This window comes from Adiantum capillus-veneris, chromosome 26 (genome assembly GCF_014529385.1).
Source record: "Adiantum capillus-veneris isolate H3 chromosome 26, ASM1452938v2, whole genome shotgun sequence".
Lineage (NCBI taxonomy): Eukaryota > Viridiplantae > Streptophyta > Polypodiopsida > Polypodiales > Pteridaceae > Adiantum > Adiantum capillus-veneris.
Genome location: NC_140956.1, coordinates 9,718,192 through 9,742,038, shown reverse-complemented (window position 1 = coordinate 9,742,038; position 23,847 = coordinate 9,718,192). Strand labels below are relative to the sequence as shown.

At 42.6% G+C, this 23,847-nt stretch overlaps 1 protein-coding gene across 3 annotated transcripts in view; it reads right to left on the bottom strand.

Annotated features, from left to right (window-relative positions):
• The window catches only part of LOC147422980 (GDSL esterase/lipase At4g01130-like), a 131,828-nt gene that overhangs the window by 26,673 nt on the left and 81,308 nt on the right, over nt 1–23,847 (bottom strand). For 2 of the 3 annotated variants that reach the window (XM_086501863.1, XM_086501862.1), the window contains exons 2-4: nt 19,743–19,961; nt 19,477–19,631; nt 19,113–19,383 (exon numbers count right to left, since the gene is read on the bottom strand). In XM_086501863.1, coding sequence (XP_086357989.1) covers nt 19,113–19,383; nt 19,477–19,631; nt 19,743–19,961 — 645 coding nt within the window. Of the gene's footprint in view, nt 1–19,112; nt 19,384–19,476; nt 19,632–19,742; nt 22,323–23,847 lie in introns of all 3 variants that reach the window. The other variant, XM_086501864.1, reaches the window with a different exon arrangement.

The window sequence follows — 23,847 nt, the reverse complement described above, 5'->3', positions numbered from 1 at the left end:
CAAAATGCTGCAGTCATTTCGTCTATCAGTTACTGCACTCAAAAGAAGTCAAAAACAAATCAGTATCATAATCAAGAATTCCATTTCATAAAGTCATCCAGCATACTATCCGTTCTCAATATCCCTAAAGCTCAAAGAGACATCAGTGACTTTAGTATCAAAATCAAGGCATCTGTTGACAAAGGAGCGGAGTAACTCCCCCCTCTTGTGCATCCCACTGCACCAGATCTCTGGCCAAGCTGAATGTCTGGGTTCCGTTTGGAGTAGACTATGCTAAACCAAAACATCGAGGTGAAGTTTCACAATCTGAGGAGTATTTGCTAGGTCCTCCTCCTCCATCCAGTTCGCATCAAATGCAGGATAGTTCTTGAACTTAACCAAGAACCGCCTTCGGACTTTACCTTTCTTCATATCCTTATGTGCCAAAATCTGTTCAGGAATAAGGGTCTCCTCATTTTCTTCCACTTCGGGTTGCTCATCAGGCTCCCCATCATCAGGCACATCACCCTTAAAAGGTTTCAAGAGACTCACGTGGAATGCATTGTGAATCCTCCAAGTATCTGGCAGTTTCAATATGAAGGAGACATCATATATCTTTTCAATGATCTGAAAAGGTACGTAGTATCGCATACTAAGCTTTGGAAAAAGCCTCTCCTTTCCTTTTTTCTTTCTTAGGCGTGCCTTCTCAAAACGTAAGAGCACCCAATCATCCTCCTTCAATTTCAAGTCACGATGATCGCGATCCGCTGCCTTTTTCTGTCGTTCTTGAGAATTCTGCAAAGTCTCGGAACCTTGGCAAAAGCAGTATCCAAATCTCGTGTATATTCATCCGCTTCAAAAATCTAATCTTTCGTGCTCAAGAAGGATGGAACCTTCGCAGCACTTTCAACAATGTCAAATGGCGTCTTCCCCATCGAAGAGTGTATCGTGTTATTGTAGACAAATTCCACCAAAGGTAAGTTCTTTTCCCATTGAGTCTTCTGATCCGAGATACAAGACTTCAATAAATTTAAAACCACTGGATTGGCAATCTCAGATTGCCCGTCAGTCTGCAAGTGGAACGATGACGAGAATTGCAACCGCGTGCCAATGTTCTCCCAAATTGCCTTCCAAAACAAACCCATAAATCTGGGGTCTCTGTCGGAGACAATCGTCTCAGACGTGCCATGTAATCGGAAAATCATCATAATGATTCTGTGTTCTCGAGAGATCAAAAATGAAATCCTTTTCAATACTTTCCCAGGGGCGGGTGGGTATGGGTAAAGGCTATAACAATCCTTGTGCCTTATGCCTATCAAACTTGACCTTCCGGCATACTGAGCAACTGCGCACAAACTCTTCCACATCCTTTTTGAGTCTCGGCCAAAAGAAGTATCTCTCTACCCCCCTCATGGTGGTAGCAATGCTGCAATGACACGTACAAGGTGGACAGTGGCATTTAGTCATAACCTTTTCCCTCAACGGCTGTGTAAGGCACAACATGGTTTTTCTCATCAAGTAGCCTTCCCGAATGGAGTATCCTGCTACTGTGTCCCCATCCCGTATCCGTGTGAAATATCTGCAAAATCTATATTTGTGGTATACTGATTGACCATATCCTCGAAGCTCCTATGATGTATCGCGGAAATAGCCAGAACCAACGGCTTCCGAGACAAAGCATCCTGTACTCTCGAAACAACGAAATTTCTACAGTACTCTCGAAAAATCATGTCCATCATCCGGTTCAATCTCGCTGGAGCATTGGTTAAGCCAAAAGGCATCACCAAAAACTCAAATAATCTAAAAGGTAGTCCGGAAGGTTGTCTTGTAGACGTCTCCCGTCGCGATTCGAATCTGATGATATCCACTCTTCAGATCGATCCTGCTAAAGCACGAGGATCCCTGTAACCTGTCGAGTATATCATCGATCCTAGGAATCAGAAATCTGTTCTTGATGGTGATTTTGTTGAGAGCTTCTATAATCGATGCACATTCTCCAAGATCCGTCTTTCTTCAAATCCAACAACAGTGGAGAGCAATACGGTGAAGTACTATGCTGGACAAGACCCTTTCCAAGAGGTCTTTCACTGGGTTCATAATCTTTTCATTTTGTACTCGGCTCACACAGTAAGGTGGCCGGTTCGGTGGCGTGCTTCCTGGTGTCAAGTCAATGGTTTGATCTTCAGGCCCTCTGAAAAGCAATCGGCATGAGTGTGGAGAACAATCTTGGCGTTCTTTTAAAAGATCACGTCAAAACATATTCAACCTTTATCCATCGTTCAGTTCTCTCCCAGAAGAATGAGTAAAGAAATTGAAGCTCATCAAGTACAATCTCTAAGCCCTTCATTTATCAAAGTCGCTTCCTCGACCCGGTAGTCAACCACTAGTTCTTGTGGTACCAAGGGATTCCGAGTAGAACGTCACTCGCGTGCCCTGAACACCCCTGTCATTGCAAATGAAGTTTGCCAATGCTCGGTGTAATGGCAACATCCCGTCCGGGTGCCAGTCGAACTACCTTCGCCTGTGGCGTCAGTCTGTCGAGCGTAATTCCAAATCGAGCCGCCCATTCCAAGTGAAAAGAAGTTGGCCTTGGCTCCTTCAAAAGAGCTTCCTGATCCTTCCCTTTGTCCCAAAAATAGCAAAGTTTATACTTTCATTCATTTAATTCGGTGCAGGTCCCACGCCATGTGGTACCAGTTCCGCTTTTCTATTTGTCTTTTCTGCCACGTTCCTCAGCTGCTCTCGAACTCTCAGGCCTGTCCTCGTCCTTATTATTCTGTTCTTTCGGTGCCTTTTTAGGGCACTTCGCGGAGATGTGTCCATGTTCCCCGCATCCAAAGCACTTCCCCTCTCTGATGAAGCGAGCTCTCTCCTTAGGAGTAAGCTTGGGTCGTGCATCCTTTTTCTCTGGGTTTCTATTTTTCTTTCTACTTTCATTCCCAGAAGTCTGTTTGGCTCGTTGTGTCATGGCCTCATCTGTGGGGTAGGTCAGATTGCCAGAGTGAATGGCAAAGCCCCGCTTCGCATGACTCATCAACTCCTGAATAGAAGCTGACTTCTATTTCAAGCAGTGATCTCGGATCTTTGTATGTAGACCCAAGGTGAACCGCTCAATCTGTTCTCTGAACGAGATCTTCATGAATGAAGAGGATGAATGAAGAGGCGGGTAGAAAAGAGCTCCAGAATCTTTCACAGTAAGCATTGATTGTATCTTTCTTGGTCATCCGAAGATGGTTCCAAGCAGCTCGTATATCTCGTTCATATTCTTGCGTCAACCAACAAGAAATAAAAAGCTTCTTAAATTTCAGCCATTTAACCGGCGCAGTCTTGTTTAAAAGAAGCGTGGACCACCAAGTACGAGCATTCCCCTTAAAGTAAGAGGTAGCTCTCCGAATCTTGGAGTACTCTGAATAGCCTCTTCCCGCGAAAGCGATGTCAAACTGCTGTATAAAAGACAAAGCCTTCGAAGCATCTGAGTATCCTCAAAAAGTATCAAACTTGATCGAGTGGCCACCTTCCTTAAACTCTTGGACTTTCTTGCTTTTATCTTCGAGAAAGTCATACTGGTTGGCTTTGTAAAAATTCTTCTTGTTCGCATAAAAGTTTCCGTCATCTGAATCTGAGCTATCTGTAGACGAGTCCTCAGTAGTTCTGTCAGTCTCTGGGCGAGATTTAGCCTTCTTTGCCTTTTTCTTGTCCTTTCCGAAGCTTTGTTTCTTGCTTCGCTTTTTACCTTTTCTGTCTTCTTCGCTCATCTGAAGAGCTAGAAGAACTGCCAAAAGAAGAAGAAGAAGAAGAACTAGGTACTCCTTCAAATCGAACACGCTTCTTCTATTTCTTTGCCTTGTCAAATGTCGACCGACAACCTAGATATCCCGAGAAGTCAGTGCCTTCCTTCTGCTTTTTGCCGTGCTTTTTCGCTTTCTTTCGCGCGTCAAAAAGCTAAGCAATCCGTGCATCAACCACCTCTTGTAATTCCTTCTCTGAATAGTGTTTGTGATCAGAAGGTTTCTTGAGAGCGGGTTCCAGGGGTGGTGTAGTGGTTTTCTGCCACTACGCATGCACTTCTAAAAAGAAGTCTCGCGCATATATTTTGCCAATTTCGGATTCTTTGCAAAACTGAGCATCATCTTTGTTGCATCGCCGATCAATTGACGACGCTTCATCTCTCTTTGCTCCGCCCGAGTAGGCCGAGGCAGGCCATACTCTCTGGCGGAATCTTCGTTGTGATCCTTGCCCTCATCTCTAGATGCAAAGGGAGTCGACTGATACTTGCGTGAAGCCATAGGTGCCGCGGAAAAAAATTGGAGATTGGATTTCCCGTAGAAGCGAAATCGGCCGTGCTCTGATACCACTGTAACAGACTTGGACACTCCAAGTCAAGAATCAATTGCGACAGCACCAAATAACCACTTCAAAACAATTCACAGATCACGAAAGATTTGCACTGGTCCGGCGGAGTTCCGTGCCTAGAGAAATTGGCCCCAAAGACTGGCGCCCCTTTCGGTATTTCTTTATGTATTAAATCAATGTCAAAGTACAAGAGCGGTTAGGGTTTCACTCGCAGACTCTGCGTCCAGATGCTCTGAGAAGTGATCCCTAATCCGCGTATAAAAAGATTACAAGGGATGTCCAAGAGCAGAGCCCAAAAGCTTTCAGTTCAAAAGCACTCTCTCTCTCTCTCTCAAGAGAGCAAACAAAAATAAAGCAAATAATCCTTCTCTCTCTCTCTCTTGCCAAGCGTAGAGAAAAAGCAGGGGATTTGCATCGCCCTTGCAGCTGCTTTGTACTTCCGTAAATCCGGGAAATCCGTACCTGCTGCCACGTGGCACTGGCACCAGAAATTAGGGTCTCCAACCAGTTAGGGTTTCAGCCAGAAGTTAGGGTTAGGGTTTCCAAAAATTAGGGTTTTTGTAAAATTAGGGTTTCTGGCAGAAATTACGGTTTGCAAGATTTTTAGGGTTTCTGCTGCTGGTAGCCGTGTCATCACTTTGTGACACCTTTGCCTAAGGGTAGGAAAGCTATCCCTAATAAATGGGTTTACAAAGTGAAATGTATTAACGGGAAGCCCAAGTACAAAGCACGGTTAGTTGCCAAGGGTTACAAACAGAAGGAAGGCATAGACTTCCAGAAAGTCTTCTCACCTGTGGTGAAAATGACTACCCCCCGTGTTTTGTTTTCTCTCGCTGCTCTTCTTGATTTAGAGATGGATCAAATGGATGTAAACACTGCTTTTCTTCATGGTGACTTGGATGAGGAGTTGTATATGAAACAACTCAAAGGTTTTGTCATTCCAAGAAAAGAGCATTTGGTATGCAAACTAAACCGTAGCTTGTATGTGTCACAAAGTGGTGACGTGGCATGTCCTACCGCCCTTTCTCAGCACTAAGACAAGATTTTTGAAGCCGACCAGCACACACGGGACTTGGACGTTGCTTTTGGGGTGCCAAGAAAGAAAAGTGAAGGTAAAGTGATTCGGCGGTTCTTAATTAAATTCAAGAACTATCCAGCATTAGATGCGAAGTGGATGGAGGAGGAGAACCTAGCACATACTCCTCAAATTTTGGAACTTTATCTTAAAGCATTCGGTTTAGCTACGTCTACTCCGAGAGGTCCCAAAGATCAGCAGGGTTGAATCTGTTGCAGAGGGATTGCACAAGAGGGGAGTCACTCCGCTCCTTTGTCACAGATTACCTGGATTGAATAGAGTCACTGATATCCCTTTGGGTTTCAAGGATCTGTTGGGCTAACATTATTCTGGTGTATGACTTTATGAAATGGAGTTTCCGAAATTGAATATGAATGATTTGTACTCTCTCATGTGACTTGTTTGAGTGCAAGAACTGAAAGACGAAATGTGTAATGGAATTGGCCTATTTAACTTGAGAGTAGCGGAAATTAATGAGAGTACTTTTGAGAAATGACTTTGCAAGCATAGCGGGTGAACATAATTGAAGATAACAACATACTCATAGCAATTAGTTAACTTAGCATGAACAATACTTTTGCAAGAGAGTGAATTTAGAGAACATGACAACAATTGAGGACCCGATTTATGTGGAGCTGGTCCCCCCTCCAATAGGCATTTGTATTATGATTTCTCCCATTAAGAGAGACTTGTTACAATACAATCTTTGTGTTCCTTGTGACCTAGGTGATGCAATGAAGATGGAAAGCTTCATGCATCACAAACATAACATAAACTTGAAGAAAGCTTTCACTATCCCAAGCTTCAATCCCAAGACCTCAAACACCTTCGAAGGTGGAGAGAGCTAGCAGGGAATGAGGGTAGGGAAGAGGAAGAAGAAACATTTCATAGGAGAAAGAATTAGTTCCTCACTTATCATAACTCTTCTTGCTAGCATACATAATAGCATAGTAATGAAGAAGAAGGAGACGGCAAGCTTAAGCATTGAAGCATGGCTCTTGGTTGGATTTGCACTCCATATCCAAGAGTGTTGGTGTAGGCTCTCAACCTCTACTTGCTTGGAGAAGGAGAGGGAGCTCTTGCACTTTGCATAGCACACAATAAGAGTGTTTGTGAGTGTGTGTGGGTGAGTATACCTTCTAAGCAACCCCCTAGCTTGCTTGGGTCGATCCCCCCTTGTAGCTCATGCTTGAAGCTCATTGGACCCCTCGAGGCCTAGCCAATCACAACCAGGAGGCATTACAAGCAGCAAGGGTAGCCTTGAGACAAGTGTCCCCCTTTCCCCTTTGAGAGAGAGGACTTGATAAATGCAAAATCAATTAATTAAATATCCTAAATTATCATTGAACCACTTGGGTGGCAAACCAATAGGCTTCAGGCACACAATGAGGGCAACATGAGGAGGAACTTGGCAAGTGTCCCTTCTGCTTTCTTTGTACCATGCATGCCTTGTGCGAGTGTGTGGGTGTTCTCTCTCATCCCCCCTCAGGTAGGGCTCGCCCCCTCCTTGTAGGGATTGAATAATTGACTTTTTGACACCTCAAGCCCCTCATGCATATGCCCAATTCCCACCACAAGCTTGGTCCTTAAGCACTTTAAGCTTGGGCTAGGCTCTCACCTCAAGTGCAACCCTGGCATCTCAAGCATGTCAAGCACCTCAAGCACCTCAAGCATCTCAAGCACCTCAATCATCAAGCACCTTAGTCATCAAGCATGACAAGCACCTCGAGCTGGGTCGGGTTTCTCGAGCCTCAAGGTTAGCCCTAGCTTACCTAAGGTCAAAGGACTTTTACACACATTATTGGAGGTCTTCAATGAAGCTAACCTTAAGTTCTTATGCTCCATTGGTTAGCCTTGCTCTTTGATAGACCATCTCTCATTTGGGCCCCTTTACCATTGGTCCCGTGTTGAGATAGATCTATAAGCACATGTCTATATCTTAACCCTTGTTCCCGTTTATTCTCCCACATTAAGTGATCAGTTTAATATGAGAGAATCATTTGGGTTGGTTAGATATTAGATATTAGATTTTATGACATTACCTCTCTCTTGAAGTCATAGTCGTCCTCGACCATGAGGTAGAAGAGATAAATCCTTAGTCATTAGTCAATTTTACCTAGCGGGTAGAGGATCCCTTTTTACCCTACGACATCTTTCCAAGATGGATGACTAATCCATTTGGTGCTTGGTAGACATAGCTGCCGCAAGCATGTCTGCTCTTAAGTCCATTTCATTCTCCCTATGTAGAGTGACAACTTCTACTTGGTGTTTGAGAGACGTCGCCGTCACAAACATGATTCTAAGCATGCATACTAGTTAAATTTGTGCACAATTAAAAAGAGGACTAGTCTTATAAGACAAAAACATGAGTCATTTAAAAGAAATTTGTACATTTGCTTACTCTAATGTAGCATTGTAAGCATTGACAAGGTTCATATTATCCTTAAGTTGTATTCCTTACATCCATCTAGCATCGTCAAAAGGATAATTTTTTAACTTAGAAAGATATCATCGGATAATCTTACCATGTCGTAGTACCTTGTCTTCATGCCGAAGGATAGCTTCGGGTTGTAGCACCTCTTCTTGGTCTTCACCTTCGGGAGGGGCTTCAATAATTGGTTCAGTTGGTGGCTCTCCTTTGTAGGGCTTAAGTAGGCTTACATGAAAGGCATTGCGTATGAGCCAATGGTTGGGAAGCTTGAGTTGATAAGCTGTCTTATTGATGGGCTTCAAGATTTGGAAAGGACCATAGTATCTTTTTGCTAGTTTAGCATAATACTTTTGATGGCCCGTAGGATTTTTGCCCGTCGTTTGCCTTAATGGAGCCTTAGGAAACTTGAGTAAAACCCAATCATTTTCTTTGAACATTAAGGCTCTTCTGTGCTTATCAGCAACAGCTTTTTGCCTTTGTTGGGAGATGGATATAGCCTCCTTAATCTCTTGAAAAGATTCTTGTAGGTCACGGCTATACTCATCAGCGGCGAAGATCTTCCCATGTACTTTGAGTAGCAAGGGACTTTTAGGTCTTCCCTCAATGATCTCAAAAGGTGCTTTTTCCGTAGAAGTATGTACAGTATTATTGTAGGCATACTCTACAAGAGGTAAGTACTTTTCCCATTGTGAGCGTTGATCTACTTCAGTAACATAAGTCTTGAGTAGATCAAGTATCACTTTGGCCATCTGTTTGTGGGTGATAGGCCGAAAAGAAATTCAATCTTGTTCCTAGATTTTCAAAGAGACTTTCCAGAAATTACTGGTCGTTCAAGGATCTCTATCTGACACGATGGATGTGGGTAATCCATGGTGCTTGAAAATCTGAGATATGAAGAGAGTTGCCATTTGATGTGCTTTAATAGTCTTTTTGACAGGAATAAAATGTGTTTGCTTGCTAAGCCTGTCGACTATTGTCAATATTCCTGTATTCCCATGGATAGACTTGGGTAATCCAAAGATGAAATCCATGGATATACTCTCCCATGGTGAATTTGGGATAGGCAATGGCTGGAGTAATCCAGGTTGCTTCCCTCTATCATACTTGGTCTTTTGGCATACTACACATTTTGAAACATACTCTTGTATGTCCACTTTCATGGTAGGCTAATAGAAGTATGTCTCTACTCCTTGGAGAGTAGGTTGAATACCTCTATGCCCCGCATATGGAGGAGCATGGGATTCATACATAACTTAACACATAGCCTATTGCCGTGGAGAAGATAACCATCTTGAAAGGTGAATGGTTCCTCTTTCTTCCCCAAAGCAAGGGCTGACATTATGTCTCTAAAGTCAGGGTCAATAGCATACTCATCTATCATGGAGGATAGATCATTGTGAGTAGCTATAGACACCGCATTAACTTTCGGTCGTCATGAAAGTGCATCGGCCACTTGATTGTGCTTATCAGCTATGTGAGCAATATGGAAATTAAATTGCGAAAGAAAATTTGCCCACCTCATTTGTTTGTCGGAAAGCTTGGTTTGCGTCATGAAATACTTGAGACTTTGGTGGTCGGTTCGTAGGATAAATGGAGCCCCCAATAGGTAGTACTTCCATGTGTCTAGGGCATGTAGGACAGCTAAAAGCTCCTTCTCATAAATGCCCAAGACTCGTTCAGCAATATTCAGCCTTCACCTCTCATATGCTATGGCATGCCGTGCTTGAAGTAAAACTGCTCCAAGGCAATCACCACAAGCATCACACTGGACCTCAAATGGCTTTGTGAGATCCAGAAGCACAAGGACTGGTTGAGAAGTAAGCTTCTCTTTGAGCTTATCAAAAGCATTTTGCTCCTTAGCAGTCCATACATACTTAACGTTCTTCTTAGTTAAGTCGTGTAGTGGTCTTGCTACTTGAGAGAATTTTGCTATGAAGCGTCTATAGTATGCGCACATACCAATAAAGCTTCTTAGCTCATGTAGATTTCTTGGGTTAGGCCATGATTTTATTACCTCTAACTTTGATGGATCCATACGTATACCATCGTGAGTGATAATATGACCTAGGTATTGAATCTCTTGAAGGAAGAATTCGTTTTTCTTTTGGTTGAGAAAAGCTTGTTCTCCCTCAATGCTTGAAAAATCACTTGGAGATGTTGCTTATGTTCCTCCAAAGACTTGGAGTAGATGATGATATCATCAAAGAACACTCCAGTGAATTTGCGGTTTTGTATAAAAATTTTCTCCATCAGACGATTGAACGTAGCTGGTGCATTAGTCAATGCCAAAAGGCATTACTAGATATTCATAAAGACCAAACGTTGTGCGAAACGCGGTCTTTAAGATATCTTCATCCACTATCCTTATTTGATGATAGCCACTCTTAAGGTCAATCCTACTGAAGTAGGTAGAGCCTTGTAGCTTATCAAATAGATCTTCTACCTGAGGCACGAGAAATCTGTTTTTGATAGTGAAATGGTTTAGTGCTCGATAGTCCACATACATACGGTATGTACCAGCTTTCTTTTGCACTAAAAGGACTGGAGAACAAAAGGGAGAGGAACTAGGCCTCACCATCCCTTTGTCTACCAATTCCTGTACTTGCCTCATGATCTCCTCTTGTTGAGCTTGTGAGACTCGATAAGAAGGTTTGTTAGGCGATGAGCTTCCTGGAAGGAGCTCAATGCGATGGTCATCATCCCCTCATGTTGGAGGTAAGTCCATAGGGATATCATCGATGAACACATCTTGGAATCCTTTTAGAAAATTAGACAAGTCTAACTCTTCTTGATCCCTACCATTTACATTTGATGAAACATTAGTATCTTTCAAAGACTCTTTGACAAAAGTCATGTAGCAAAAACTGAGCTCTTCATTGACTTATCAAAAGCAAGAGGATTTACAAGTGGAATAGTGCGACCACGCTCACTAGCGTCTATATACATGTTCTTTCCCCTATAGGTAAAGTAGATTCTCCTTTCAGGGAACTTCATGTTGGCAGCCATGCGATCAAACCATGGCGCCCCTAGGATAGCATCCTCATGTTGGAGAGGAGAGATGAAGAAGTCTTCTTTACCGACATAGCTTTGGACATGAAGCCTCAACTTCCCAATCAAGAGAGTAACGGAGGTTTCTGTCCCTTGAAAATTGCGTCAGCCATTACTATATCTCCCATCTCAAAAGCTTGAATGCCCAACTTGGTGGCCAACTCCGTTGATATGAAGTTGAGAGTAGAGCTAGGGTCAAACAAGATGAAGGCATCATGCTCTCTTACCTTTCCCCAAGCATAGGAAAGTGATGATCCTTTGCAATGAGCATCCTCTTTTGGAGTTTCGATGGCGGAAGCCCTAGGAGTCTCATTGCGAGTGTTCTTCTTGGGGCAAGAACGATAGCCATGTCCTTGCTCCCCACACTTGAAACACTTATGGTCCTTGCAAAAAGCTTCAAGCTCTTCAGGAGAGAGTTTGTTTTTACCTTTGTAAACTCTCTTCTCCTTGGACCGATTGTTGTTGTTGTTGGAAGTGACTTGGGAAGTATTTTGAACATTGGTTTTCCCCTTTGCATCATTTTTGTCTTTGTTTTCCATGGGCTTGACATTACGTCTAGCCCCTTGATGGAAATTGATGGGTGAAGCAACCATGGTGTGATGGATTACTTCGCTAATAGTACCAGGCCGTTGAGAGTTGATGTATTCGGCCATCTCTTCAAGTAATCCCGCACAGAATTGCTGCCTTTGTTCGGCAAAGTCTATCTTTTAAAAGATAGTAGCCTTAAGATGTAAATCCCAAAACTTGTCTACGTACTTGTGGATAGACTCATGAGAGAGAAGCTTCAAGCTGCGCCATTCGGTAAGCACTTTGTCTTTTGCATCGCTTGCAAGGAATTGCTTCATGATGGAAACTCCTAGAGTTTTCCATGTCTTTGGGGCTTCACCATTCCCACGAAGGCTAGCCCACCATTGACGAGCTGATTTTTGGAAGTGCATAGCTACAATGGCGTAGCTTGGAGGAATCTATGAAGCCCTCGTCTCCAAAGGCCGCATCAAATTGCTGGATGAAGGCCAACACTTTGTCGGTAGCACCAAAGGTGCCATCATAGGTGAGAAAAGAGATACTCTTTTCTCTCTCCTTGAACTTCTTTAGCTTTTGTGACCTTCGCCATGCAAGAAATGATTTGCGATGTCCTCCCCTCTTGTATTCTCTAGGAGAATAGCCATAGCTTTCGTCAGAAGAGGAGGAGGGTGAAGAAGAAGGAGAAGAGGGTGACCTCTTCCTAGCCCTTTTCTTCCTTTGTTTCCTCTCTTGCCTTTCAGAGTGATGAGGAGAAGGACTATGTATTGATCTTCCTCTTGGGAGGAGTGGGCGATTGTCTAGACCGCCGTCTTCGTGGAGCCACATCTTCAGAGGAACTTAAACTTTCATTCCTTTCTTGCTCTTTGGATTCCTCCTCTCGAATGAGAGAGAATCTTATTTTGGGGGTCTCTTCAAGAGGCCTCCTAAGCTCTCTCTCCTCTTGGAGAGGAAGGGAAATTCCATGAGCACGAAATTGTTAAGTAACTTCGGCTTGCAAAGAAGGATTGCCCATAGCTTGTTGCAACCTAGTGACGAGATAATTCACAAACATGGGAGCATCATCACTAGCACCTTCATGTGCAAAATCAAAGCTATCAATGTTCATTCTACTCTCTTGATTATTGTCAACCATGTTAACAAAATTTATGTATGTACTTAGTGTATGCTTTGGCAATTCAAAACCTTAGTTGCCACTCCTCTTAGCCTTTGAAAATCGGTTCTTAGGTATCTACACCCACGGCTCGAAGTGGTTAATTATAGAGAGTAGAGGAGTAGGTCTAACATAGCAGAGTTGTCGAGGGCTAGCTCCTTTCGGACTTCTTATGGCTCAATAATGGTAAAGCCGTAGGCAAGTCTAAAAAGACTCCATTATTAAGTCCAAAGCTCACGAAATGTGCACCATCCCCCACATAGTGGGGTCAACAAAACCGATAACAGATCCCAACTCCACTTACCCTAATATAATTAACAACATCAACCATTTATAGGCTACTTAAGGACCTCTCTTCTTAAGCAAGAAAAGAGAAACCAAATGCTCTGATACCAATGTAATGGAATTGGCCTATTCAACTTGAGAGTAGCGGAAATTAATGAGAGTACTTTTGAGAAATGACTTTGTGAGCATAGCGGGTGAATATAATTGAAGATAACAACATAATCATAGCAATTAGTTAACTTGGCATGAACAATACTTTTGGAAGAGAGTGAATTTAGAGAACATGACAACAATTGAGGACCCGATTTATGTGGAGCCGGTCTCCCCTCCAATAAGCATTTGTATTATGATTTCTCCCATTAAAAGAGACTTGTTACAATACAATCTTTGTGTTCCTTGTGACCTAGGTGATGCAATGAAGATGGAAAGCTTCATGCATCACAAACATAACATAAACTTGAAGAAAGCTTTAACTATCCCAAGCCTCAGTCCCAAGACCTCAAACACCTTCGAAGGTGGAGAGAGCTAGCAGGGAATGAGGGTAGGGAAGAGGAAGAAGAAACATTTCATAGGAGAAAGAATTAGTTCCTCACTTATCATAACTCTTCTTGCTAGCATACATATTAGCATAGTAATGAAGAAGAAGGAGATGGCAAGCTTAAGCATTCAAGCATGGCTCTTGGTTGGATTTGCACTCCATATCCAAGAGTGTTGGTGTAGGCTCTCAACCTCTACTTGCTTGGAGAAGGAGAGGAAGCTCTTGCACTTTGCATACCACACAATGAGAGTGTTTGTGAGTGTGTGTGGGTGAGTATCTTCTAAGCAACCCCCTAGCTTGCTTGGGTCGACCCCCCCTTGTAGCTCATGCTTGAAGCTCATTGGACCCCCCCAAGCCTAGCCATTCACAAGCAGGAGACATTATAAGCAGCAAGGGTAGCCTTGAGACAAATGTCCCCCTTTCCCCTTTGAGAGAGAGGACTTGATAAATGCAAAATCAATTAATTAAATATCCTAAATTATCATTGAACCACTTGGGTGGCAAACCAATAGGCTTCAGGCACACAATGAGGGCAACATGAGGAGGAACTTGGCAAGTGTCCCTTCTACTTTCTTTGTACCATGCATGCCTTATGTGAGTGTGTGGGTGTTCTCTCTCATCCCTCCTCATTAGGGCTCGCCCCCTCCTTGTAGGGATTGAATAATTGACTTTTTGACACCTCAAGCCCCTCATGCATAGGCTCAGTTCCCACCACAAGCTTGGCCCTTAAGCACTTTAAGCTTGGGCTAGGTTCTCACCTCAAGTGCAACCCTAGCATCTCAAGCATGTCAAGCACCTCAAGCATTAAGCACCTCAAGCATCTCAAGCACCTCAATCATCAAGCACCTTAGTCATCAAGCATGACAAGCACCTCGAGCTGGGTCGGATTTCTCGCGCCTCAAGGTCAGCCCTAGCTTACCTAAGGTCAAAGGACTTTTACACACATTATTGGAGGTCTTCAATGAAGCTAACCTTAAGTTCTTATGCTCCATTGGTTAGCCTTGCTCTTTGATAGACCATCTCTCATTTGGGCCCCTTTACCATTGGCCCCGTGTTGAGATAGATCTATAAGCACATGTCTATATCTTAACCCTTGTTCCCATTTATTCTCCCACATTAAGTGATCAGTTTAATATGAGAGAATCATTTGGGTTGGTTAGATATTAGATATTAGATTTTATCTCAAAAGGACTGCAGCATTTCAGTCTCATAAATCTCTATAAACATGATCGCAATAAGGATTAGTTAATCCGGCATCAGTGAGGTTCGGGATGGATCTAGATGCGGTTACTAAATACGTTGTTGGCAGTCATGGTCTAAGATTTGGAATGAATTTTTTTGAGATTGATTTGTCATGTGATGTCCTGTGATGTCATGTGCAGTGATGTGACTGTCGTCTTTGTACAAGTGCTAGATGTGTCGTGTCTAGTGCGTCGGTACTTAGAGTCAATGTCTGTTGGAATGGTTTATGGCCTCTGTCTGTTTTGCAAGCGTAATCGAGGACAATTACAATTCTTTCAAGAGGGGGGTATGTCACAAGGTGGTGATGTGGCATGTCCTACCACCCGGCATTGGTGACGTGGCAGAACAGTACGGCATTGTGACGTGGCAGGCTAGCCGTATGGAGCGCAATAACGCGCTGACAGCTTACGTGGTTGACTGTACAGACGCCGCTTTTTGCGTTGACAAGGTTGTACGAAAATCCGCCGGAAGCGTTGGCTGCTTTTTGAACCCTATGCTTTTGAGTTAGAAGCTTTTGAGTTTGGGGCTCTGCTTTTAGTATCCCTTGTATCAATAAATAAATCCAAAGGGTCTCACTTCTCAAAGCATCTGGACGCAAAGTCTTGAGAGCGAGCACTTGCGCGAGTTGTACTTTGCTCAAAGATTACTATAAAAGAAATACCAAAAGGGGCGCCAGTCTTTGGGGCCAATCGATCTTGGCACGGAACTACGCCGGACCGTGTCGACTCTTGAATTGTGAAGTATTTTGAAGTGAATCTCTATTGTGTCACGATAGAATCTAGACTTGGGGTGTCCAAGTTTGTTACAGTATGGGTTGAAACAAGCCCCAAGACATTGGTACAAAAAGTTTGACACCTTTATGCTCAACCATGGATTTAAACGCAGCCATTCGGATAACTGCTTGTACACGAAAAAGGTTGAGGATGGAAGCCTTATTGTGCTAGTCTTATATGTGTATGTTGATTGCAGGCAAGCATAAGAGTAATGTCAATGCTTTTTGGGCATGCGAATTAGAAGGGATAGAAAAGCTTGTTATTTCTCTCTCAAGACAAGTATATTGGCAAACTACTTGAAAGGTTTAATACGGATGATGCTAAGCCTCTTGGTGTGTCTTTACCACGACATACGAAGCTTAGCAAAGCTGATTGCCCAAAAGATGATGTAGCAGCAAAGTCTATGAAGGGTATACCTTATGCATCAGCTTGTGGATCTTCGATGTATGCCATGGTTGCCACACGGCCTGACATTTCTCATGCAGTGGGAGTTGTCATTAGATTTATGTCTAATCCTCACAAACGACAATGGGAAGCAGTGGAATGTATTTTTCAGTACTTAAAAGGTACACAGGAGAATGTATATGCTATGGAAAGGGTACATTGGAATTGCGGGGATTCTGTGATTCTGACATGGCAAGCGATCTTGACACTCTGAAATCTATCAGTAGATATGTCTTTACACTTGCTGGTGGGGCTCTTGCTTGGTGTTCAAGACTATAAAAAATTGTGGCACTGAGTACTACAGAGGCTGAATATATTTCAACCACAGAGGCCGCCAAAGAAGTTGTTTGGCTTGGCCATCTAGTCAGAGCTTTTGGTCTTCCTCCATGTGCTCCAGTGCTTGGTTGTGATAGCCAGAGTGCAGTATATCTGGCTAAGAATGCCATGTTTCATGCTCGTACCAAACACATAGATGTTCGGTACCATTTCATACGACAGGTCTTGGATGATGGTCTTGTCACACTGACTAAGATCAAAACCCAAGATAACCGTGCAGATGTTCTCACCAAGAGTCTTGCAGAAACTCAGTATAAGCATTGTATCCAGTTAGTGGGAGTTGGCTAGCTTAAAGGTACCACTGAGCCTTTAAGTGGGAGGTTGTTGGGTGTAAGTAAAGGCCCTCTTCTCTCTCTATATGTACACTAACTCACAGGGTGGGAATACACCCTTATACTCTTAAAAACCATACATACCATACACTTTTATTTTCTAGTGTACAATCGAATTGTACACGCAAGTCTCTTGCGTTCGTCTCTCTCTCTCTCTCTCTCTCTCTCTCTCTCTCTCTCTCTCTCTCTCTCTCTCTCTCTCTCGTATGCTGTAGCAAACAGCCAGCGCTACCACCTGCCTTTGTGCAACCAACAACTTTGCAACAGATTGCACCAAACTCTATGGAGGCTTTGAAGAAGTCCATGATGGAGATGATGCTACAGCAAGAGGCTCAATGGGCCGAAGTCGAAAGGGGAAGGGAGGCTCAATGGACCGAAGTCGAAAGGGAAAGGACGCCAAACTCAACGCACAACTACTAATGAAAGAGGGTAGCTATGGCACTAGAGCGTAAGACACAGAGAGACCTCCACATGCAAGAGTTTGTTTTTCAAGTTCTCTTCGAAGGGCGAGTCACCCAAAAGATCGGCAAGTCATCAGGTAGACCAGGTAGAGACAACGACTCCAGCAATCTAGTCAATGAGAAATTGACCTTCAGTAAGTATGATTGTGAGATGGATGCATCTGTAATTTATTATTGGCTGCATCAACTTAAATCTTTTTTTGCTACTACGAAGAAAAACAGCAACTAAAGAGTTTTGACAGCCGCCATGTATTTGTCGGGTGATGCCATAAATTGGTATCAAGCCTGGCAAGAGGCACAAATGGCTATGCATCTTGAGCATGCCTCGGATGGCACCATTGTCTTACAATTGGGTCAACTTCCGTAAGCCTATTATATTGTCTCAAGTTTTTGGATGTGTTGTGCCTCATAGGACGAATATGACCCTTGAAATCACATAAAGAAAATTGATCTTGACTGGTTATGACATACGTTGCTTGCTCTAAAGCATTTCGTTTGATCATGGTTAGGGTAATCTTGTTCGCTCATGATACTTGGTTTGATGCAACTAAATTTGGTCATGATAGTGTTGCTTCTTCATCTCATACCGATGACCCATTTCCAGCCTTAGATCATTATGAGCTTCCTACTCTCAACTTCACTCCTTACCACCACTACCTCCCCCTTTTCATGTTATTCCCTCACATCCAGTGCGACTGAACGTGATAGAAGAGCAGGCAATCTGCAAGAGGCCATACAATGCAGATTATGTGAGGAGTTAGAACACACTATGTGTGCAGATGCACACACTACAGAGACATAATGTTTGCAAGATCAGATGCCTAGCTACAATACATCCTGATGACTCAGGATCAGAGATACCTAGACAACTTGATTTCAAAATGGTACCAACATTTGGGTACTCCAGACCCGGGCTGTGAGCAATCAGACCCAAACACAGCTCACTAAGCTCTTATAGTCATAGAGAAAACTTTCACAAGGGCTATCAGGTAGCAAGCAGGTTATCCTTCCTTAGTGAAGCACGCATGACAGCAAGATGAACCTGATATAGGAAGCATTGATCATGTTGTACCAAGAAGGATAGGTAGGATAAATACGATGGTACGAAAAAAATATTGAAAACCGTTGTACAGTATGGGTTATTACTACCAGTCCAAAAAATACGATAAGTGCAGATAAAAATAGATGTAGATGTCTACTTAGGCATGGTTGCATACATGTAATTCTGCATACATACAAAGCAACATACATGCACATGTATGCATATATACATACATATGTCTACAACCTAATATGGCATGTATGTGCATCTGATGAGTGCGTATAGGTAACAACTACTACATCAAGTACTAGTACCAGTACGTGTATTTATCGTACCGTATGGGAAGAATGATAAATACAAGTTTGGAATGCAACCTTGTGTTGTACGTACCACCATCGTCTACATATGCGTTCAGCTTTTCAGTGGTAAACCTCAATTGCAAGGCCCCTTCCTCCCTTCTACTTTGTTTTCATATACCCACCTACACCTGATTTTGATTGTATGCTGTGCCTTTTCTTATGATCCCTGGAAGCTGATATGCTCAAAAAATCTTGCATTCTCAAAGACCACATTGACGTACTAAGAAATAAATGAGTGACCACTTAATGAGCATCATCTGCGAGGCAGCAATAAGTACACTGAAGTAGTAGGCCACAAAGATGGTGGACTTTAAGCAGCTACGATTTTGCAGCAACAAAGACTTTCATGGTGGATCTCTAAGCGGCTATGATATTTCAGCCAAAGACACTCAGTACCATGAAAAGCTATCCCTTCTAAGCAGTCACAATGCCAAAGACAACCATGAGGATTTTCAAAAAATGCGTAATTAATGCTCGCCATCAAAACTCAAACATGCAGTTCAAATCATCCAATACCACGAACTCACACCACCAATACGAACATATGATAAACGAGTATTATCACTCGTGCTTAGGTTGTGTTTAAACTCATATTCAGGTATGAAACATGCCTAAAATTACTTTCAAGGCATTTGCGAATCATTAATCAAATAAAAATTCTAGATCTAGATATTGTGATATGAGGTAATGCAGTAAACAAGCTAGCTTCATAAAAAGCTTCACTACCATTACTTATTACCATAAGTTTCCGGGTGGTGTATGGCATCTTTGAAGATAGAGTTGACATCAAACAACGACCAATTGGCCAAAGGTAACTCAGAACTTAACTCCTGCAGCATGTCCTCAAGGCGTTCATTGTGGAAGTCAGCCAAACCATTGAAGGCTGCAAAGCAACCATGTTCATCTTGCTCCTCAGGAGGAGGATTTCTAACTCCTAACATTATTGGTGTGCAGCCAAATGGGATCAGATTCATGACTATTATATTGACTGCTCCTGAAGCATGAAGCCGCTGCCATCACAAACAAGACCCACAAGAAGCCCCTTCACAACAATACCAGTCCAAGAGTTTATCGCATGAAAATAATAAAACGATACAACATACCCTTAAGCCAGTCTCTATGGCAGCAATCGTTGTGCTCACATTCCCTTCTATATCATAATAGGGATATATATCTACAAAGCTGGTGTAGTCATTATGTCCAATCTCAATCAGGTGAAGGCCATCCATAAAATCTTGTAAAGAGGGAAGGGAAGTGTCTGCGATATAAATCAACAAAGGTCTCAAAAATGTAAGCAGCTGAACTCATTGATGTGAGCATAAGTGATTTGCAAAAGGCAGAAAAGTTGGTGCAAGTCATTGTTTCTGACCAGCAGATCCAGCTTTAGAAACAATGTCTTCCTTAAAAAGCCGATATTGATCTACTTGAACAGAGAAGGAGAAGAGGCCAATGCTGGAACTTCCATCTCCACTAATAGTTGCATTGCGAGCTGTCGCACCAGAAGAGGCAAAGTTGACGCCGCATGTAAAATTCGGCTTTACAGATGACAAAAAAGGATCCTCCCCAAGCCCATTGCCAAGGCCCTGGTCTAGAAAGCACAGCGTAGGTGAAGTAATCAAAGCAATGTTAGTGTAAGAAGATGAGATATTCCACAAGTCAGCATCAAAACAATCACAATAATTCATTACTGACTATGTTGTTGCACGCTAGAACGCGCATGCATGATACATAGGAGGACAATGAGAAGTGTAAAAGTGCACATGCATGTGTGGACATGCAGCTTGTGCAGCCTTTGAGTAAGAACTACCCAGTCAGTTTTGAGTGTGTGTGTTTCAATAACAATAAAACATATTCACCAAAGAATCCTTTCAGATTACAAAAGGCACTAGAAACTATGTCAATGAAAAGGAGATATATTTCCCATTCATAGTACAAACAGTCTTTATACGCAAGTGCCAAAATCAAGAGCCAAAAGATATAATAGTCCGTATCTTCAAGCCAAGGAACTTTGAAAACCATAGCTGAGAAGGTGCACCCATGGAAACAACACAACTTTTAGTTAGTATTGGCACCATATGTAGGTGATGCATGGGTATCCCACATGTTATAGATGTCACCCAACTTAATTGCTTTCAAAGATAAGTAAAAAGAAAAGTAAAGCTAATCATATATTCAGAGATGGTTTCATTTTGAAGGGAAAAAAACCATATGTAGCCCCTTGTGCTTTACAAGCTCTTATGAGATAAGGCCAGAGACGAGTTTTTTGAGGCAATTTAGCCCCGAAGTTTTTTGAGGCAATTTAACCATATTTATAACCATATTCGGACACAATCCATCATAACCTTGTTCACAACAAACATTCATTCGGCCCATTTAAGCAATATTGCCATAGTCAGAAGGGACGCATTCCGGGACGGGGAACGGGGGACAGGTAGTGTATAGTGCCATTACCAGTACCATTATAGTCCAGTAGTACCAATTAGTACCAAAGGTACCCCAAGCCAACAATCCCAACGAATTATACCAAGGAAATGGCAACAGACAATACCAACCACGTATGTGTATGTGTGTACCAGTACCAGTATAGTCCAGTAGTATTAGTAAGTATCAGTATCAATACTAGTCTATACAGACCCAGTACACCAGAACTACCAGTACTAGTGTAGCAGTATCAATATCAATAGTGTACAGTGCCAGTACCAGTACCAGTCTAATCCAGTAGTACCAATCAGTACCAATACTAGTTCCAATATATACAGTTCCTAGTGAATTTAAGCGAGTTATTCACTAAAGGTATCCCAGGCCATCAGTTCCAGTAGAATTATACCAGGGAAATAGCCACACGCTATACTCAGCCATGTGCGTGTGTATGTATGTACCCGCCCTATCCCAGGCGCCAAACACAATGGGTTGGCAGTAGGCCAATTGTGTATGGGCCTACTGCCTTGTAAAGTAGACGAGAGTAACAAAAGTCGAGTATGAAGCATTAGCAGAGATGTGCCCAAGTCAAAATGTCCTCGAAGAGGGTCAAATCAGTCTTATCGACACAATATCTGATATTGTCTTCAAGGAAGACATTACTCCTGTAGGAGTTCTAAGGCTTTGGCAGCCACCTTGAAAAAAGTATGGTTGTCATTCATAGTCTATCAACGATATATTTTATGCTTTTGCTCCTGATCCCAAAGGAATCCTCAAATGTGTAGTTTGTAACCTGTTCCTGAAAACATCATAAGAGAACTTCGCTAACTCCCCTTTGTGAGCAAGTGTCAAGGCGGGAATGCTTTCAATGAATTCAGATAACTCTGCCACCCCTTCCTTAGAGTTGTTGACAAGTTGGGCAAGGGTACGGACACATTTACCAAACGACATGGTTTGAACCAAAGAGTTGGTTAGCTCAGCTGAAGCCCTTGCTATCAGTTCAAATACCATAGGGTCATGTATACATCTAAGTACCTAAAGCGATGCTTTAGACAGAGACACCGTACGAAGCTCTATTCCTTTAGATAGTGCTAAGTCTGCAAAGTCCATAAAAGAAATATTCCACCAACGGTAAGAACTGGTAGCCTCTTCAATCGTCAACCGACCAGGCAAACCTATAAGGGCCATGTGAAGAGAGCCCCATCCCTCAAGGATCAGTCCAAGGCAAAATTATCTAGGACAGACATCGAGAGATTAAAATATAGTAACTAGGTATTTGAATAGTATCACTACTATTCTTGGTGTTAGGTGTGTGTGTGTGTTTTAATAACAATATGACATATTCACCAAACAATCCTTTCAGATTACAAAAGACACTAGAAACTATGTCAATGAAGAGTAGGTAATTTCCCATTCATAGTATAGAACAGTCTTTATACACAAGTGCCGAAATCAAGAGCCAGAAGATGTAATAGTCTGTATCTTCAAGCCAAGGAACTTTGAAAACCATAGCTGAGCAGGTAACCCTCACCTGCACCCATGGAAACAACACAACTTTTAGTTAGTAATGGCACCGTATGCAGGTGATGCATGGGTATCCCACATGTTATAGATGTCACCCAACTTAATTGCTTTCAAAGATAAATAATAAGACAAGTAAAGCTAATCATATATTCAAAGATGGTTTCATTTTGAAGGGAGAAAAAACCATATGTAGCCCCTTGTGCTTTACAAGCTCTTATGAGATAAGGCCGGAGACGAGCTTTTTGAGGCAATTTAGCCCCGAAGTTTTTTGAGGCAATTTAACCATATTCGGCCACAATCCATCATAACCTTGTTCACAACAAACATTCATTCGACCCATTTAAGCAATATTGCCCAAGATATATGTATATAACAGCATGAGGAATATTACCATACCAGCAAGTGAATTACAACCCATCAAACAGTTCAGACAGCAGTTCCATTTCAAAACCACAAGTCACCTGAGATTGAGTCCAAGCAGCAAGCTCCACAATAGCCTGCTTATCCATGCCCTTTGCCATAGATCCGACACTTAACATTATCTCTTTGCAGGAAAAACCCTCACAGTCCTAATGTATAGACAACCACTCACAAGTACTCACACACACCACCAATGCTAAGTGAGCATGTAAATCTCACCTTTTTATAGGGTTTGGAGCAAGTAGCCACCTTCCTTCATAGCCGTATTGCGGGCCCGCCGGCTTCAAGAGGGAAATGGTGCAGCAATGCCGCCTTGTAGAGAAAGAGAGAGAGAGAGAGAGAGAGAGAGAGAGAGAGAGAAAGAGAGCACTTAGACGTTGAATCGTAGACCCGCCACGAGGGAGCCACCACGTTATAAAGCAGAAGAAGACAGCATTTACAGAGCCGGGTAGCCCACCCATAACTCATTTATCAACAAAGGGTTAGGTATCATTAAGGTACCACCTAAAAAATACCCTAGTGAATTCAAGCCGGTTATTTACCAAAGGTATCCCAAGCCAACAGTCCAAGCAAACTATACCAGTACCAGTACACAAGTAGCACCAATACCAGTCTAGTATAATACAGTACACAAATAGTACCAGTACCAGTACCAGTACCAGTACAGTAGCAGCAGTATTAGTGTGTACCAGTACCAATACACTAGTAGCACCAGCACCAGTACATAAGTAGCACCAGTATAATATAGTACCAGTACCAGTACACAAGTAGCACCAGTATCAGTACCAGCTCTAGTACCAGTACACAAGTAGCATCAGGATCAGTACATTACCAGTACCAATGCCAATACCATATGTGTGTGTGTGGGTTAGGTACCATTAGGGTACCACCTCATGATATATTTTTCGAGAATCACCAAGTGAATTCAAGCCAATGATTCACCAAAGGTTCCCCAAGCCAATAGTCCCCAGCTAATAATACCAAGGAAATAGCAACACGCTATACTAGCCATGTGTGTGTGTGTGTGTGTGAAGAGAGAGATTCTAAAGCACATTTAATTTATTACAATACCAATACCAGTACCGGTACATAAGTAACACCAGTACCAGTCC